Source organism: Triticum dicoccoides, chromosome 2A (genome assembly GCF_002162155.2).
Source record: "Triticum dicoccoides isolate Atlit2015 ecotype Zavitan chromosome 2A, WEW_v2.0, whole genome shotgun sequence".
Lineage (NCBI taxonomy): Eukaryota > Viridiplantae > Streptophyta > Magnoliopsida > Poales > Poaceae > Triticum > Triticum dicoccoides.
Window position 1 is genome coordinate 768480599 of NC_041382.1, and position 15651 is coordinate 768496249.

Genomic DNA, 15651 nt, shown 5'->3' on the forward strand with positions numbered 1-15651 from the left:
ACTTGCGTCCGGTATAGAACATTATGATTTTTTTATCTGCATAAAAAATATTCACCTAATGGTGAAAATATTTGTTGTTTAGAGAGAAATGCTGAACTAAGGAACAATATAATAATTTCTAGAAGATGTTCGATCGCTCAAAAGAGGTATTTTTGTAAATAAAATATCAGGGCAGCAGGGGTAAGCAGATTAGGGTGCTGCATAAAGCTTTCACAAAAATCTTGGTAGCCTACTATCCACCCTTGGCCTTCATCATGAAGCTTCCAGGAGAAAGAAGAAACCAAGTAAATACTAAATGGATTTCATCAGGGGCAGATATTGTGAAGATCAATGCTGACGCTGGGATTAACTTTCCTCTATGAAGTCCTTTGAAATTCCTTTAAACCAAACCGTCTCTACTAAGTTCTGATGACACGCACTAGTATAATTGATCATGTATGTAAAACTATACACCATCTTTTCTTATATGACCACAAAATGAAGTACTATATCTTTCTCTCATCTATGATATGATCCTAGCATTTTCTCTCATCAGTCATCATCGTCATCATCATCCTATAGTAACACAAAATAAGTCCAGTGTCCTATGCATGGGCGTCATCGTTGAGCCGAGGCGGTGGGGTACTAAGGCCGATCGTCGAGGCTATCGTTGCCACGGAAGCAATCCCCGGCATCGACGCTGACCTTACGACGCCACGGTCATGGCTGCTCGGTGGCGGTGACGACGGCGCGGAGGCTGAGGCCGAGCCCTGTCGCTGGAGCAGCGCGTGCTGAGAGCTGCCGCCGGGGGTCCAGTTGCTGCCGCCCGTCGGAAGATGGTGGCTTGGCATGCCCTGTCCCGGAGTGGCACCGCCGCCCTGCATGGGACGCAGCTCGATCTTGAGGTATGGCGGCAACCTGGGTGTCGTGGCATAATCGGAATGGCCATGGCCGTCGTCGTCTTCGTCCTCGTAGTCGAGGGAGCACACGGTGCTGGTCTCTGTGCGGATGGTGGAATCGTCGCCGCGCCGCTTCTTCCTCCTCTTCCTTGTGTCCTTGCCCCACCCGTGCATGGTTTCTCTGATCCTGTTGGGGATCAGGGCGGCTTTGTACTTTGATCCCATCTGTATGTTGTCGTATCGGCAACAAACAGTGTATTAGCCGTATTTTTTGCTGAAAAACAGCAGATGTGAACGTGGAACTATATGCATCCCCAGATGCATAATCGGATCTTGATGATTCATTCAACTAGTTTAAAATGTTCTTGTGGCGTGGCATGTGAATAAACAAATTGTTACCTGCGTGACAAGCGCATAAACGGGCAACGTACTGTAACTGCAGAGGAACTGTCCGGCAAACCTGAAATTATAGATTGTAGCTTATATCATAATGAGGGACATGATAAAATGAAGGGAACAACGAGAAACTAAGTAGTAGCTTGTCCAAACTGCTTCATTACCCCAATACAAGGCGGCAGTAAACCAGTAGGTGGTTTTTGATGAAGCATGACTCATAACCAAATTGCCACTGCAGCACAAGGATACAGGTATGTTAACTCCTCATGACACTTCTAGCAGAATTTCCCATAAATATATATGGTTAACAGTAGCCAAATAAGAAGTGGTACCCAGAACCAGAAGAAAGAGGCCAGCTCGAATGCATTCTGCAGAAATTTTTAAACCACGGCATGCATAAGTTTAGGTTTGTGCTTTATTTGTTTCGAACCAGAGGGAGTGTCATTTGAGCACATTAAAAAGCATTGCAGGTAATAATTACCTGGAAGAGAACAAAATGAATCAACCACAGGAGAAACTTTGGTTTCTTGAACCAAAAGAGATCATCGCGTGGCTTTATCCTTGGTCCAAATGCAGTCAGCTTTGCACCCTCTGATGTTAAAATCGCTATTATATGCTGCAGTTTCGCACCGACTAGAAGAACAAGCTATGGAGCATTTGAATCCAGTTGAGACCATCAAAATTTGAGGGGAAACTACCTACATTACTGAATATACAAGAAGCAGGCTGCGACTTACAGCAACAGGGAGGATGGCTATCCAAAAGTAGAGGTTAGATCCTGCGACAAAATCAAACCATGTCTGACGTTAGATAAACGAGGAAGCAGAAATATATCGCTGGAAGAAAAAGTAGTTCAAAGTTTACCATCAACATTAAATAGCATGAAAGCAACAACGAAGCCCCACAGCACTCCACTGCATCAAAGGATCGAGTTAGCTGATAAGATTTCTCCAATGCAAGAATAAAATAAAACAGAGCACAGTTAACATTCATAAGCAGGCAAGCATGCAGACAAGCTAACCTCACTCCAACAATCTTCTCAAACTCCTCTTCCATGGAGCGTATCATATAAGTGTGGAAGTCGTATGTTGGTGCAAGATTGTGGTTCTGAAATTATTAACAAGTCGAGCACGAGTGTGTGACTAATAAATATCAAGTTCGGTGTAACTTCAGTATGCCTTTCTCATAAGGTATAAGTTCAACAAAACAAATAAACAGAGTATCTGCCCGATAGATACAACATTTCTATCCAAGATGGCCCAGGATAACTATCTTACCATTATGAAACCCTTGCGAAGGATAAGGTAGTCGGCTCGAACAACAGATTGGCCAAATTGTGCGAGGAAGCAAAACTGTATAATGACACAACAAGAATCTTAAGTGGTGGCTATAACAGTGAAATAACAGTAGCTCTATACATGAAAGGAGAAATTTATGCCTAAGATGAGCAACAAGAATTATTTTCCTCAACATACCACCCACATGACCGCATTATTTTGACTCCAAAATCTGAATGAAGAGGATTTGGTAAGTGCTGGTGGTTGCCTTCTAGTTGCTGATGCATACGCAATCTCTGTTACAGACAAATTAGAAGAGGAACTGTCAGATGGAGGTTAATGTCAACATGGCTAAGTATACAGTGGCACCAATAACACGAGGATATTGCTTGCTACAGTTACAGAAGTAAAACAACGGTGTATTTGATGCATTAGAAGGTTTCTCCTACCTAGATTCTCAAAACATTTGTTTAGGAAAAGAAAACAAATATGATCACAAAATTATATTTAGAGGAATTAACGTGGTTGCAAAATTCAGACAAGAGGAACTGCTAAAGCAAGCATAAAAGAAGTGCTTAAAATCTTCCTAACCAAACCATGTAACAAATATTATCTCAGGATCTGCTATTTCGATGGGACCATATAAGAAACTTATACTGATTTCATCGTCCTCAATTGCTTCTGTTAAGTCATGCATTCTGAATTGCTTCTGCTTAAGTTATGCATTCTAAATTTGAGAAGCTCACAGATCTTCTTTGCGGCATGAATTCAGATGTGTTTCAACATTGTATCATGTCCTTTCTTCTGAAAGATGAAGGGGGTAAAGATAAGTACACTTACGGGAAAAAGATTCGTGATTATCTCTAAATGCTTCATCCTCCCATTTTCTCCATGTATGGACCTGCCAACATCCAAAGAATAGGCATCAAGCCCACATTCATGCCCATCTTCTAAATATAACAAACGAAGGTGAAAATGCTAATCCACATGATAATGGGGAAAAACCTTGAGTATAGCTAGCAACATCGTCAAGCAACTGTAAGTCACATGGGTTACCGCCATGACAAATATGAAGCGGTGGAGCTGCTCCAGACCCTCATGTGAAACAAACGACTCGAAGCCCTGCAACCAAAATGAGCTTCCTCAATCACCCAAAGGATTCCCAAACAAGTTTAGGCATTCCAAGGAAGCTTTGCAAACACACCTCGTGGCAACTCTCCACCTGATGGGACTGCGCCTTAAGGTTCCTCCTGAGAGAACGATGCAGGATGGCATCGATTATGTGGTTGCGCTTGCGAGTCAGCATGTGCTCGGTGCTCAATGAATCCTCGACCTCCTCTTTGGTGCACGGGGAGAACCTGCTGTTGTAGTACTTGGAGTCGATGCAGATACCGGAGATCATCCTCGACGTCGCCGCTAAAAGCAGGGATATGAAGCCGAGCAACATCATTTCTGCACCGAAACAGAGCAAAGCATTAGCTAACATTTCAGAGCATTCAGAGAAGAGGAATGAGAACAGAGGACAAACAAAGGAACAGCAGATGGGCAGGTACCTTCTTTCATCTTCTCCATTGCCTTGTGGAGTGGGTTCCGGTGAGTCTTCTTCAACCACTGAACAAGCACAAGAACGCCATGAATTAGTCCATCAAGTGATAATGAGAAAAATTAAAATCGGGTGCTTTATGTTTGGAACTCAGTGCGCAACTTTCTGCTCGCTTATGGTTGGAATTCGGTGTGGCACACACACAGTACAGTACTAGGAAAAGTAATAGTGGATACTCCTAATAGGGATTTCGTTCCCTTTTCTAGAAGAAAGTAGAGGACAAAATTCCGTAACAGAGGAAAAAATGAGCCGTTTGAGTTGTTAGTATTCAGAAGAGCACTTGAGACCAACTGTTTGGTGTTTGGTGAAAAAGGGAAGAAAAGGACAGGAAAAAATTGCAGAGAGAGAGAGAGAGAGAGAGAGAGAGACTGACGTTGCTGAGGCGGTGGATGGAGCGCTCGACGATGAGCGAGGCGGCGACGAGGAGGGTGAGCACGGTGGCGACGGACCAGGTGGGCGTGAGCGCCAGCGACCGCATCTCCCCCGTCCCGCCCGCCGCGCCCTCGCCGCCCCCGGCCATCTTGCCTTGCCCTCACTCTCTTCTTGCTCCCACTTCCTTGTGTCCCGCGCGAGCGAAACCAAGACCAACACTGGAGAGATGGGCAGACGGACGCCTCCTATTCCTCTCCCAGGCCCAGCGCGCGCCGCCGCATTGCTCACCAGTCAGGGAGGACCCGGGGCGCGACGGCTACGCGGCGCGCCACGTCGCCGGTCGGCGGCGGGGAGCTCGAAAGGAGATGGAGATCTTGGAGGGGGAGCAGCAATGGATATCCTATCCCCCCTTGTTCTTTCTCTCTCGCTCTCTGTGTCGGCCGTGGCGGCCACGGCGCGTATATCTAGGCTGCTGCTGCTTGCTTCTCCCCAATGGCGCCGCGGACGGCGGGAGAAGAAGAGCAAAAGTGGGGAGAGAATGCAGAGCAAGAGCAGGAGCAGGAGCGGATCGGCCTCCTCTGGGGGGAGCCCGGCGCAGAGCCTGGCTAGGAAGGAAGTGGATGGACGGAGGCTGGAGAATGGCGGCAACAGTTGGCTCAACAGTGAGCACGGGAGGAAGAAGAAGAAGAAGAAGAAGAAGGAGCAGTGGAAGCAGCTAAATGCCAGCAGATTGAAAGGGGATCTGGACTGTCACATGGCGTAGTGGTACTCCTACTAATCTTCTTGGCATCTCACAGATGGACCTCGCTCGCATGGATGGAATGGAATGAATCATTAGCCGCTGATTGGGCGTTAAACAAATGAGATGATGCGGGAAGAAGATTCGGAGGCGGGGTGGGGCTGCCTTCCTTCCTCGCTGCTTCTGCAAGTACAGGTACAGGGAGCTCTGACAGGAGCACGAGGGGGGGCGGGGGAGGCTGGCAGCGGCAGGCACATGACTGACTCCCTCGCCGTGAGCTACGTAGACGCTGACGTGCTCCGGCTGCCACCTGGGGCCGGCGGGGGGTGGGCTCCGGCGGGTCAGCGTCGCTGCATGTGCCGATGGATGCAGCCTACGTGCGTGTCCGGTGCAGCGTCACTATGAATCTTTTCTCTCCCTCTCCCGCTTATCAGACAGAGCGAGGACGAGGCTATCAATTCAAAGGCAAAGCCCCACCCCGACCCGCCCCGCCGGCCTAGCAACCCTAGGTGTGCGCCTACGTGCGTGCTCCCGGAATTTGGCCCGGATTTGATGCGCTACCTAAACAAACCTCACCTCGCCTGGCCTGCGTGGGGCGCACGGTCAACTCCCATATCAGGCCAATCAAGAACTATTATTATTTGCGAAATAAATAAAACCTATAAAACGCTAAGTGTTGTCTAGAGATCGCCACGCAAAAACAAATAAATTTGTTATGATGCTGCTTAAGATTTATCATGTTCCCCTTCAAAAAAAAAAGATTTATCATGTTCTAAAGTGAACACTGCCGTTTACTCTCTCTCTCTCTCTCTCTCTCTCTCTCTCTCTGTAAACAAATATAGTGATCTAAACACTCTTATATTTCTTTACATAAGGAGTAGTACTAGTATAATATAAGAAAACAAATGTCAGCAAGTTTGTCATGTGACGTGCCTGAGGGCGCCAGATTTTTAACTCTAAAAATCTGACATTGGATGTGTATTGTAGTTCAAAAAAAAATGGTTAGCATCAGCCCTGGAGCATCATTTTCAAGTGTCTCTTGCTTAGCATCATAGTACGAATCAACTAGTTACGCGCTGGGCCGTTGACCTTCAGTGAGTGAATTTACCTCCTTGTTCCTGTGCAGCCCTCACATGCGCTGTGAGTGAAACATAGCCCCTGGTATAGTAAACAAACTGATGAAAGATGAGACCTCGGCATACAAAAAGAATGCGTGCGCCCATGCATCGCATCGGTCCAGAGAAGCGCATGTGCATGCATGAACCTACCCACCAATCTGCATCTAGTTCGATTTTGATTCTGCAGGGCAAACTTGAATGGCGCCATCGTATATCCACCAGAATCAACCAGCACAGTGCCCATTAATCCATGGCTCTAACCTCTTTTTCCAATGTCACCAGGCCGGCTCAATTCCATTTCCACCGCGTGAATGGATTGTAAACAGAGCCAGGGAAACTCTGTTGCATTATTTTCTTTTCCTTCTGTATATAAAGTTCCAACTCTGTTGTGTGTGTGATTTTTTTTTCTACAACACACAGAAGAACTCTGTTGTGTGTGATCCGTGATGTAGAGCTGTCCCTGCTGTAGGTAGAGGTGCCGCCACCGATTTGTATCTTCATTCACTCGATGTAGGCGACGGTGCACCCGTAGTTGAGGGGGCTCTCGTCCTCGATCCTCACCACCCGGGGATGGCTCCGGAGGACGTCCAGTGCGCACTCCTTCACCGCCCCGGTGCCCATGCCGTGGACCACGAAGAGGACCTGGTATGGCCTGCACTCGTCGATCGCCATCTCCAGCTCTTGAGACGCCTCCCCGACCCGCCTCCCCCGCAGGTCCACCGTGTTCCTCGACGTCTGCACCGCCGGGGCAAAGGACACACTGCCAGTAGCCGCAGTCCCCGCCGGAGACCGCTTCTGCGCTCGTCCCTGCCAAATGCCGCCGTAGATGTAAAACATTAACTTAGCACAACATTACAGGGCCTGCTGAATAATAGAGTAGCTTATACTGAGGGAGAACATTACAGGGCAGGATTGAAAAATCAACGTGATAATAGACAATGTTGGCCATACACCAATCATACGCTCCCTACATGATATATGATGGGAGTTCAGTTAATTAAGGTGCATGCATGGATCCACTCCACCGGTCTAGCTTTGCATGGACCAATGTGTGCCCAGTCCAGCCTAGCTTGCTCCACACTGCTGCGCTGCATCTACCCGAACTAAAGCCGGAATCATCAATAGTACCAGCAATGTCAGATTCAATGCATCCTGTAGGACTCGAGCTAACTCCGTTTCCCTCCCAAGATTGACATGCTAACATGCCACGTGTGGGACGAGGAGCGTACCGACATAAAGTAGGATGGTGGATATGCCATCAGTGCGTACGTGCGTGCGTGGCTCAAAAGATAATGGGCAGTTGGCTGGGGAACACATGATACCAGTCGTCTAATGGGGCATCCGACGACCCAACTCGATGGAAAGGAAAGATATATGCAAGCCTAAAGTTGAGTCCGTCCTTCGGAGAAACTGGATGTGCTAGCCTAGCGCATCGGACAGCGCAGATTTTCTGAAACGGTTAGAACGAACCAGCATTGAATACACCATGTTTCTATGCACAACAGCACATGATGGGACTACTGAATACTGATGAGTGTTAACGAGACCTGCTTTACCCAACTCAGCCTACAGATATTTGAATAGGGTCTGAAAAGAACCTAGATGCCAGTGAGAACCTCAGAAAAATATCATTTCATACTACATTTTATCACGGACATGGCAGTCAAAGAGACACCATTGGCCCTTGACCACAGTTATGTTGACGAAATATATTGTATGAACAATGTATATAGCTACACTATAAGTGGTTTCCAGCATTCCGAATAGGTTTACCATGTTGCAGGCTAAATGATGAGTAAAACCAAAATAAATGCAGCTGGATAATCTATTATAGAGCAGATGTAAAGCGCACCTTTCCTTGTGCCGAGGAAGAAGCCGATGTTTCCTTCGTGTCTCTCTGGGCCAACTTCATCTTGTTATTCTTGGCCCGGACCTTTATTTTTCCATACTGAACCATACAGCTCCCATCTTCACTGAGTATCTCAACAACAGTGGCCATACTCCCGCCTCCCAGTCCTTCCACATACACTTTGTCTCCAATTTGAGGAACATACAAACTTTTGTTCTCATCGTCGCTGACAGCAAACTCAGTTGGCTGATGAGCAGCAGCCAATGAGGCGGTCGCAGATTCTGCTTTCCTCATTATTGAGTTGTACTGTTCAAGTTTTGAATTCTTTAGTTGAACTTCAAAGTTCTTGATTAGAAGGTCCATCTGAGACTTTACAGACTTCAACTCTTGTTGCACCTTTTGAGACTCTCTTGCCTTCAAAGCAGCTACTCGGTTATCTAGCTCATCAGCTTCTAAGCGAATCTTCAAAATCAAATTATTATCAAGTGAGGTTTCAACTGAAAGTATGAGAATCACTACTGTGGAAATGTCAAAACAGATAATAACAATAAAGAGATGTACCTCATTGTAAAGATCCTCAACTTCTGAAAGAACAGATGCTACTTCATTTGCCTGGGACTCCAGAAGGTTTCTTTCGTCCAGCAGGGAGCCGTAAAGTAAACCTTGGCGTTCCTTCTGTTTGTCAGGCAATAGTTTCTCAACCCATTCTTGTGCACGATCAAGTACTTTCTGATCAAAGCCAATTGACTTTGCAATGCTCAATGCATTTGAATTACCGGTACTTCCCCATAATACTCGATATGTTGGTTTCAGGGTTTCCAAACAAAATTCCATTGCAGCATTCTCAAATCGATCATCAACAGCTTTAAGACGGCTTAGATCAGCATAATGGGTTGTCACGACAGCCAAGTTTAGTCTACTAGCAAGATACTTCAAAATGCTAGTTGAAAGGGATACACCTTCTGATGGGTCAGTACCGCTGCCAATCTCATCAATAAGAACAAGAGAATCTGTTGATACAACCTGCGCAATCTTGCGAAGACGTGATATGTTCCCGCTGAAGGTAGAGAGGCTATTCTCCAGAGACTTCAATCCAGAAAACAGTTTGCATCAATAAGCATATTTGTCCCGCAAGTGATTAGAGAAACTCTCTTCAAAAGACAGAGACTACCTGGTGGTCACCAATGTCTGCAAGAACCTGATCAAACCATGGAAGCCTAGGCCTTCCTTTGGCCGGGAAGAACATTCCAGCTTTTGACATTAGAGAGGCCAATCCCAACGTCTTCATAGTAGCAGTTTTGCCTCCAGTGTTAGGTCCGGAGATCACAACTATCCTAGTATCATTCTTCACATGCATGTCCAATGGAACAGGCATTGAAGGGACAGGGTGGTCTTCAGATAGTTGTTCTTTCCCCACTTCAGTTGCTTCAGTGGTGGCCGATTCTTCTGCAATGCCAAGGGACTGTTCAAGGAGCAAAGGATGTCGAATGCCTTCAATAAATACTGAATATGCGCCACTTGGGTCCGATTCACTACTGCTATCCCTGTCACTGAAGGCAGGCCTCACACCATTTATCCATAGGGCATATGAACCTCTAGCACAAGCCAGGTCCAGCTCCAGTATTTTCCCCATCAAATGCCTGATCTTCGTTCGGGAATCTGCTATTCTTGAAGTTAGTAAGCCCAATACCGCCAACTCCTCAGCTCTCTCATCTCCTGAGAGTTTGACTTCAGTGTTGTTCAGCTTGACGGCATCCCTTGGCTCCATAAAGTAGGTCACACCAGAGCCACTGGAACTCAGAACAATTCCACCAGGCACCAAATGCTTGTGAGAAGCTTTAACACCAACACACATTCTAGAGCGGCGCTTAGTGACCACAGGGCTATCAGCCCCGCCCGCCTGGAAAATCTTCACGGATGTATCTCTCAACAGGGATTCTAGCATCTCGATGTTCATCCTCCTTTCCTTGCGGATCGTTCCTAGTCTTTCGCTGGCCCTATCAAGGACCATAGAGAGATTGGAGTCAAGGCAGAACTCGATCATTTTTACAAGCTCTGTCAAGAAGTCGCAGCCCTGCAGTATATCCAGAAGAGGGGAGTACCTGCAGAGGATGAACCAATAAAATATCTTAAGTTCTTATGCCATCGGTAACAATAATACAACCCAAGCTGAGTTGCATAACTGGATATAGTCCAAACCGCGCACTGCATTCAAAATTTTAGCCCCAAACTGTATGTTATTGCACAAACAAACCTTATGAGCTACAAGCTGAAACTACACCGATTCGAATTCAACAATGTTGTGTTTCAATGTTCCCTATATACAGAAAATTGTTCATCAAGCTGATTTGCGTAACTGGATATAGTGCAAACAGGGATCTGCATTTAGAATTTTAGCCCAAAATTGCATGTCACTTGCACAAAGAACCCTTATGAGCTACACTGATTCGACTTCATTTCATCAATGTTGTGTTCCAGTGTTCCGATACTGCTTTGCGCTGAACCTACTGTGTTTTGGTAGGTTTTGTGTCTGATGAAATAGAACCAGGGAGATTTTATGCAAAGAAAATGTTGCATTTCTACCAAATCACTGCTACATTTTAGCTCGATTCCATTCCCAGCCAACAATGAAGCTGAAGCAGTCCCTTACCTCCCATCTGCTGGCATCTCCTCGGCGAGCCTCTTCACTTGGTCGAACACCCCGCGCGCGGCCCGGAGGCTGCGCCCGACGCCGCATATCTCCCGCACGGCGAGCAGCCGGCCACGGGCGGCCGCGGCTACGACGGCGGACACGTCGCCCACGCCGCCGAAATCCAGCGGCGCCGTAAGCAGCGACGCGGCGGCGGTCTGCTCGAGCAGCCGCTCACTCTCCTCCCGGCTGCGGCCGACGGGGACCCGGCCCTCCCCGCAGGCGGCGCGGCCCGCGGCGGTGGCGGCGAAGTCGGCCAGCCGCGCGCACACGCCGCCCCATTCCAGCGCGGACTCAGCCTCCAGCCGCAGCTCCTCCGCCTCCGGGACTTCCGACGTGGCGGGCGCTGCTAGGGTTCGCGAGGCGGCCGTCCGGAGACGTCGCGGCGGAGCGCGTGGAATGCGCGAGAGGCGGGTGGGGAAGGAAACTGTACAGGGGAGTGTCGACGGCAGGCGGAGGCAGAGGTTTGATACGGCGGCGGCGACAATGGTGGCCATGGCCGCCGGAGTGGTAGTGGGAGGTCTCCGCTTCCCGCCGGAGACGGAGGTGGGAGTTGGAACACGCGGCCGCGTTCAGCCAGCCTTATCCATACCGCTTCATAGAGGGCTTGACGTACAGGAGAAATACGCCTTCTCCCGTCGTTTACGCGCACACTTTGCGTTGTGCCTGAGCCTCTGCAAATTCGTATACAGTGCAAAAACAGAGTGTCTGAATAATCTAGGAGTTTTACAGCTGAAAATTCATCGGGGAGTCATAAGAGTAGCAGAATAATTCACATTCCTCTCATAGATATTATCAGAAGTTCAGCACTGTACTTCCACATACAGTACAATAGAAGGGGGTACTTTCTCTGAATAATTCCAGAGAAATAACCTACACCTGGTGCTGTCCAATGAATGGGTGGATATACAACAATGGTGGGGAATGGATGCATGCGGTGGATCCAATTATACACAGGGAAACAACTACAAATCTGCACACATACATACTACATAGCGCACACGATCATATACGCTAGAAATCAGCAATGACATTGTAGCTCTACGGTTTTACTTGGCGAGGATGGTGGCGCCGCAGGCGGCCCCGGCGTGCTTCCCTTCGGCAAACACCAGGTTCCCCCTCACGAACGTCGACAGGACCTTGCCGGATAGCTCCTTCCCTAGGTAAGCCGAGATGTTCTGCAAACGAAGTGTGAAATGAGTATGGTTTTGGTTCGAATTGTAGGACAGTTGGGGCAGTGTAAAGATTCATAGTGTTTTGGGGAGTTGGGAAACGAACCCGGTGTTTGTGATATACAGCATGGGTGTCATCGAGGTGGAACTGCGCCTCGGGTTTCCACACCACAATGTCGGCATGGTACCCCGGCAGAATAGACCCCTGCAGAAATAAGTGATGCAGCTCTTGAGTTTTACGATTTTGATCCTATCATCGCGATCAACATTACATTTGGAGCAAATAAATATGCTATGTACTGTCTTTGTTTTATTTTTCTTTCAGATAGTGGAACTCCCCCGATCTCTGCTAAGATGCACTGCTTACCTTGTTCTTCTGCCCCGCGAGCTCAGCGGGCTTCTCGCTCCACCATGAGGCTAGCTGGTTCAGGGTGATGCCATACTTTTTCCCATGTGACCATGTTACAGGGAGGACAAACTGCAGAAATTTGCGGAAAAAACACAGTGAGTTCTCATCAGTTCTGTATGTATGCAGTAGTTTAGCATTTTGATCCTGCTGAAAGTGAAACGTGCATGCTTACACAAACAGTTTAAGCAAACTAACCTGCAGAGATGAGATACCTCCCCATGCCTTCATGAAATTGCCTTCCTCCATTAGCTTGAGATCAGGAGTCGAGGGCGAGTGGTCTGAACTGAGCATGTCGATGTGACCATCCTGGCATTCGTCCGCGCAAAAGTTAGCCTAGCTAGAACTGTTGATCACAAGGTCGTAGTGAGTCGGAATCGAGGAGGATGGGAGATGGCATACAAGCAGGGCCTCCCAGAGGTTTTCCTTGTTGGCGGCGTCACGTATGGGAGGAGAGCACTTGAAACGAGTGTCCCCATCTGGAACTTCCTCGGCCGAAAATGCGAGGTAATGAGGACAGGTTTCTATAGTGACTTTTGCGCCGCTGTGTTTTGCATCCTGCAAGCACAAAAAATATCGGTAAAACACAGACCAAGAGAACCGAGGAAATGGTGGGTAAACTAGTATGTCGTCGCACCTTCAGAAGGTCGAGGGTAGTTTTTGAATCTGAGAGATGGACGATGTGAAGATGAGCTCCTTCTGACCGGCCTCCAACCTCGGTGTCCTTCATGGCACGGTTCAAATCTCTAACGGCTGATTCCTCCCTGGGTATAGGAGATCATAGAATTAATTAGTGGATCTCTGTAATCCATTCACTCTGAATTGTTCGGTCAAAAGAAAACACGTGGCACTCTCCAGCTCAGAGAGAGTGGTGACCAATTACATTTTGGCAAAATGTAAATTACCATGCTGGAGTTCTAGACTTCAGGTATGTTGCGTATGATCGAGGATCTAATTCGCCATCAAGCTCCTCATCACTCGACACATCCGGTATGCGTTCTGCGTGGATAAGTAAGGGCCTTTTGTACTTTGCCAATGTAACGAGGCCCTCCTATAGTTCGAAAACAGGACGATGAACTAGTTTAGGGACTTCATAAGCAGAATTATGAAAATCTTGTTATGGCCAAGTTAAACATGGCAGAGCTGACAAATTAGCGCACCTCGATGTGAGTTGAATTTGTCATGGGGAAGTCGTTGATACCAGAGGGGCACATAAAAGACTGGAATAAAAGAAGAAGAAAATTCAGTCAGTTTCTCCTTGTAATGTCAGCATTTTTAGAAAAGGAAAGAAGAAACAGAGGTAGTAGACAATAGTGTCAACCAGAAATGATGAAGCATGTGTTAGTTGAGAAACTGACCTTAAGTCCTAACACTCCTGCATTCAGTAGACTCTCCAATTTGCTTGGGTTCAAGGCGTTCTCGGGTACAAGGCCTCCCCAAAACCCTACATGAGAAGATAAAGCAAGTCAGATATATTCAGAACTGGACATGAAACAGGTTCAGATGAAGCACAACTGAGAAGTGCTGAAATCCTATGCATATGGTAGATAAAGTAAATTCTCTGTTCTGACTCTTAACATTGCTAGTTTGCTGCGGTACTGAACCGTGCCACTTACCGACATCAACATATAGCTTATCTCGAGCTGCATCCACCTGAAAATCAAGTATGTTGGTGTTAGTAACAGAAAAGGCTGGGAGCAACCATGTGCACGTTATGGGCTAGTGTACTACGTAGTACTGAAACGTCCAAGAAGGGAACACTCTGAACCTTGAGTTTGAGAGTTTCTTCTGACACCGTGGAAGGGAAGCTGTTGAGAGGCATGTCCACCAACGTAGTTATGCCACCTGAAAATGGAGGAATCAATTTGCAGAGCTACGGAGCATACATCTAATCCAATCTCTAAATCAGTCGTAATCCAAAACTGGAAGAGCCAGTAATGTTGCTTCTATATATGTTTGTTAACTTAAGAGGAAAACGATAGTTACTGTACTTAGCATATCAGGTTACTCCTGAATCCTGATTAGCACAGACAGATACAGGCCGAGGTGCTTTTGGAGTGTGGCTCTGAACTAATTAATTATAGCGGATTCGCACCTGCGGCCGCCGCTCTTGTGCCGGTGGAGAAGCCCTCCCACTCCTCCCGTCCAGGCTCGTCGAGATGCGCGTGCCTGAAAGAGAACGCCACCATGAAACTCAAGGCGAGTAATTATCTTCAGAGGCAGTAATTCATTCAGTGACAGTTTGTTTGGCTTACACGTCGATGAGGCCGGGCATGATGACGGCGTCCCCGTAGTCGACGAGCGGGCGGCGGAGCACGAAGCTCCGGTAGTCCCCGACGGCGATGGCGTTGATCAGACCTTCCTTCACCTCCACTGCACACACACACACTCACACACCAATCACGTATCAGTTTTCACTTTTTCTCGCGCATTTCCACCAGATATGGGTGGAAGCGGGGGGTCAACCGTCAACGCCGGGACGATGGAGGCGAGATGGAAGGAGTGCCGTACCTGCGGCGGGGCCGACGCGGCCGAGCGCGACGACCCGCTGGCTGGCGATCCAGAAGTGGCCGTGCGGGAGCAGGCTGCACCCCTCCCCGCCCAGGCTCTGCAAGAGCGCGCCACAAAACACTATTCAGTCTCCGCCACCGTACCATTACCGATTCGAGGGGGGCGCCAGGCGCCGCTCACCTTGGAGAAGGGCGCCGTGTAGAGGAGCGCGGCGGCGAGCGCCGCCGCCACGGCCAGCAGCGGCAGGACCCTGCCCGTCCCAGCCGCCATCGCTCGTCGCCTCCCTCTCTATCTCTCTCCTGATGGCGAGAGTCCTGTCGTCTGCGTCTGCGTGCGTGCGTGCGTGCGCCTCGGTCCCGTGCGCGGCCACCACTGGCCAAGGCCAAGGCGACTTGCGTGCGCGGGGGCATCGCCCGCCTCGGGCGCCGCGCCGTGGACGCGGCGCATGCACCGCAGATTCTTGTGGGCTCGGGCGGAGGTGAGTGAGGTCCAGTGGACGGGGTCCCGGGAGGGGCGTGGGGGCAGAGTTTGTTCGGGTACGTCGTTGCTGGGTGCTGGCTGGATCCCTCCAAGTGGCCGGGGCCCACGGGGATTTGGAATCTTTTTCTAAGCAAGCGTCAAAAAAAGGCACACGAGATTCT

The 15651-nt window shown here is 48.4% G+C and overlaps 3 protein-coding genes across 3 annotated transcripts; all 3 read right to left on the reverse strand.

The window, feature by feature from the left end:
- Positions 1-374: 374 nt before the first annotated feature.
- Positions 375-4690, reverse strand: LOC119357138 (MLO-like protein 14). The gene is made up of 15 exons (XM_037624128.1): positions 4528-4690; positions 4105-4162; positions 3756-4003; positions 3557-3673; positions 3392-3452; positions 2750-2847; positions 2552-2626; positions 2296-2381; positions 2139-2188; positions 2012-2052; positions 1756-1920; positions 1607-1642; positions 1439-1506; positions 1278-1338; positions 375-1103 (listed from the first exon to the last, which is right to left on the reverse strand). The coding sequence occupies exons 1-15, from the start codon at positions 4672-4674 to the stop codon at positions 585-587; spliced, it is 1830 nt and encodes a 609-aa protein (XP_037480025.1). The 5' UTR covers positions 4675-4690; the 3' UTR covers positions 375-584.
- A 1887-nt stretch (positions 4691-6577) lies between these two features.
- LOC119357141 (endonuclease MutS2-like) lies at positions 6578-15346 on the reverse strand. Its single transcript, XM_037624131.1, has 20 exons — positions 15191-15346; positions 15011-15107; positions 14755-14872; positions 14595-14668; positions 14268-14344; positions 14116-14152; positions 13858-13943; positions 13660-13719; positions 13405-13550; positions 13137-13263; positions 12902-13057; positions 12698-12808; positions 12461-12571; positions 12200-12298; positions 11975-12099; positions 11514-11595; positions 9404-10306; positions 8794-9318; positions 8236-8694; positions 6578-7190 (listed from the first exon to the last, which is right to left on the reverse strand). Exons 1-20 carry the CDS (start codon positions 15278-15280, stop codon positions 6885-6887), a joined length of 3789 nt encoding a protein of 1262 aa, XP_037480028.1. The 5' UTR covers positions 15281-15346; the 3' UTR covers positions 6578-6884.
- LOC119357139 lies at positions 10879-11966 on the reverse strand. Its single transcript, XM_037624129.1, has one exon. The coding sequence runs from the start codon at positions 11416-11418 to the stop codon at positions 10879-10881; it is 540 nt and encodes a 179-aa protein (XP_037480026.1). The 5' UTR covers positions 11419-11966.
- Positions 15347-15651: the final 305 nt, after the last annotated feature.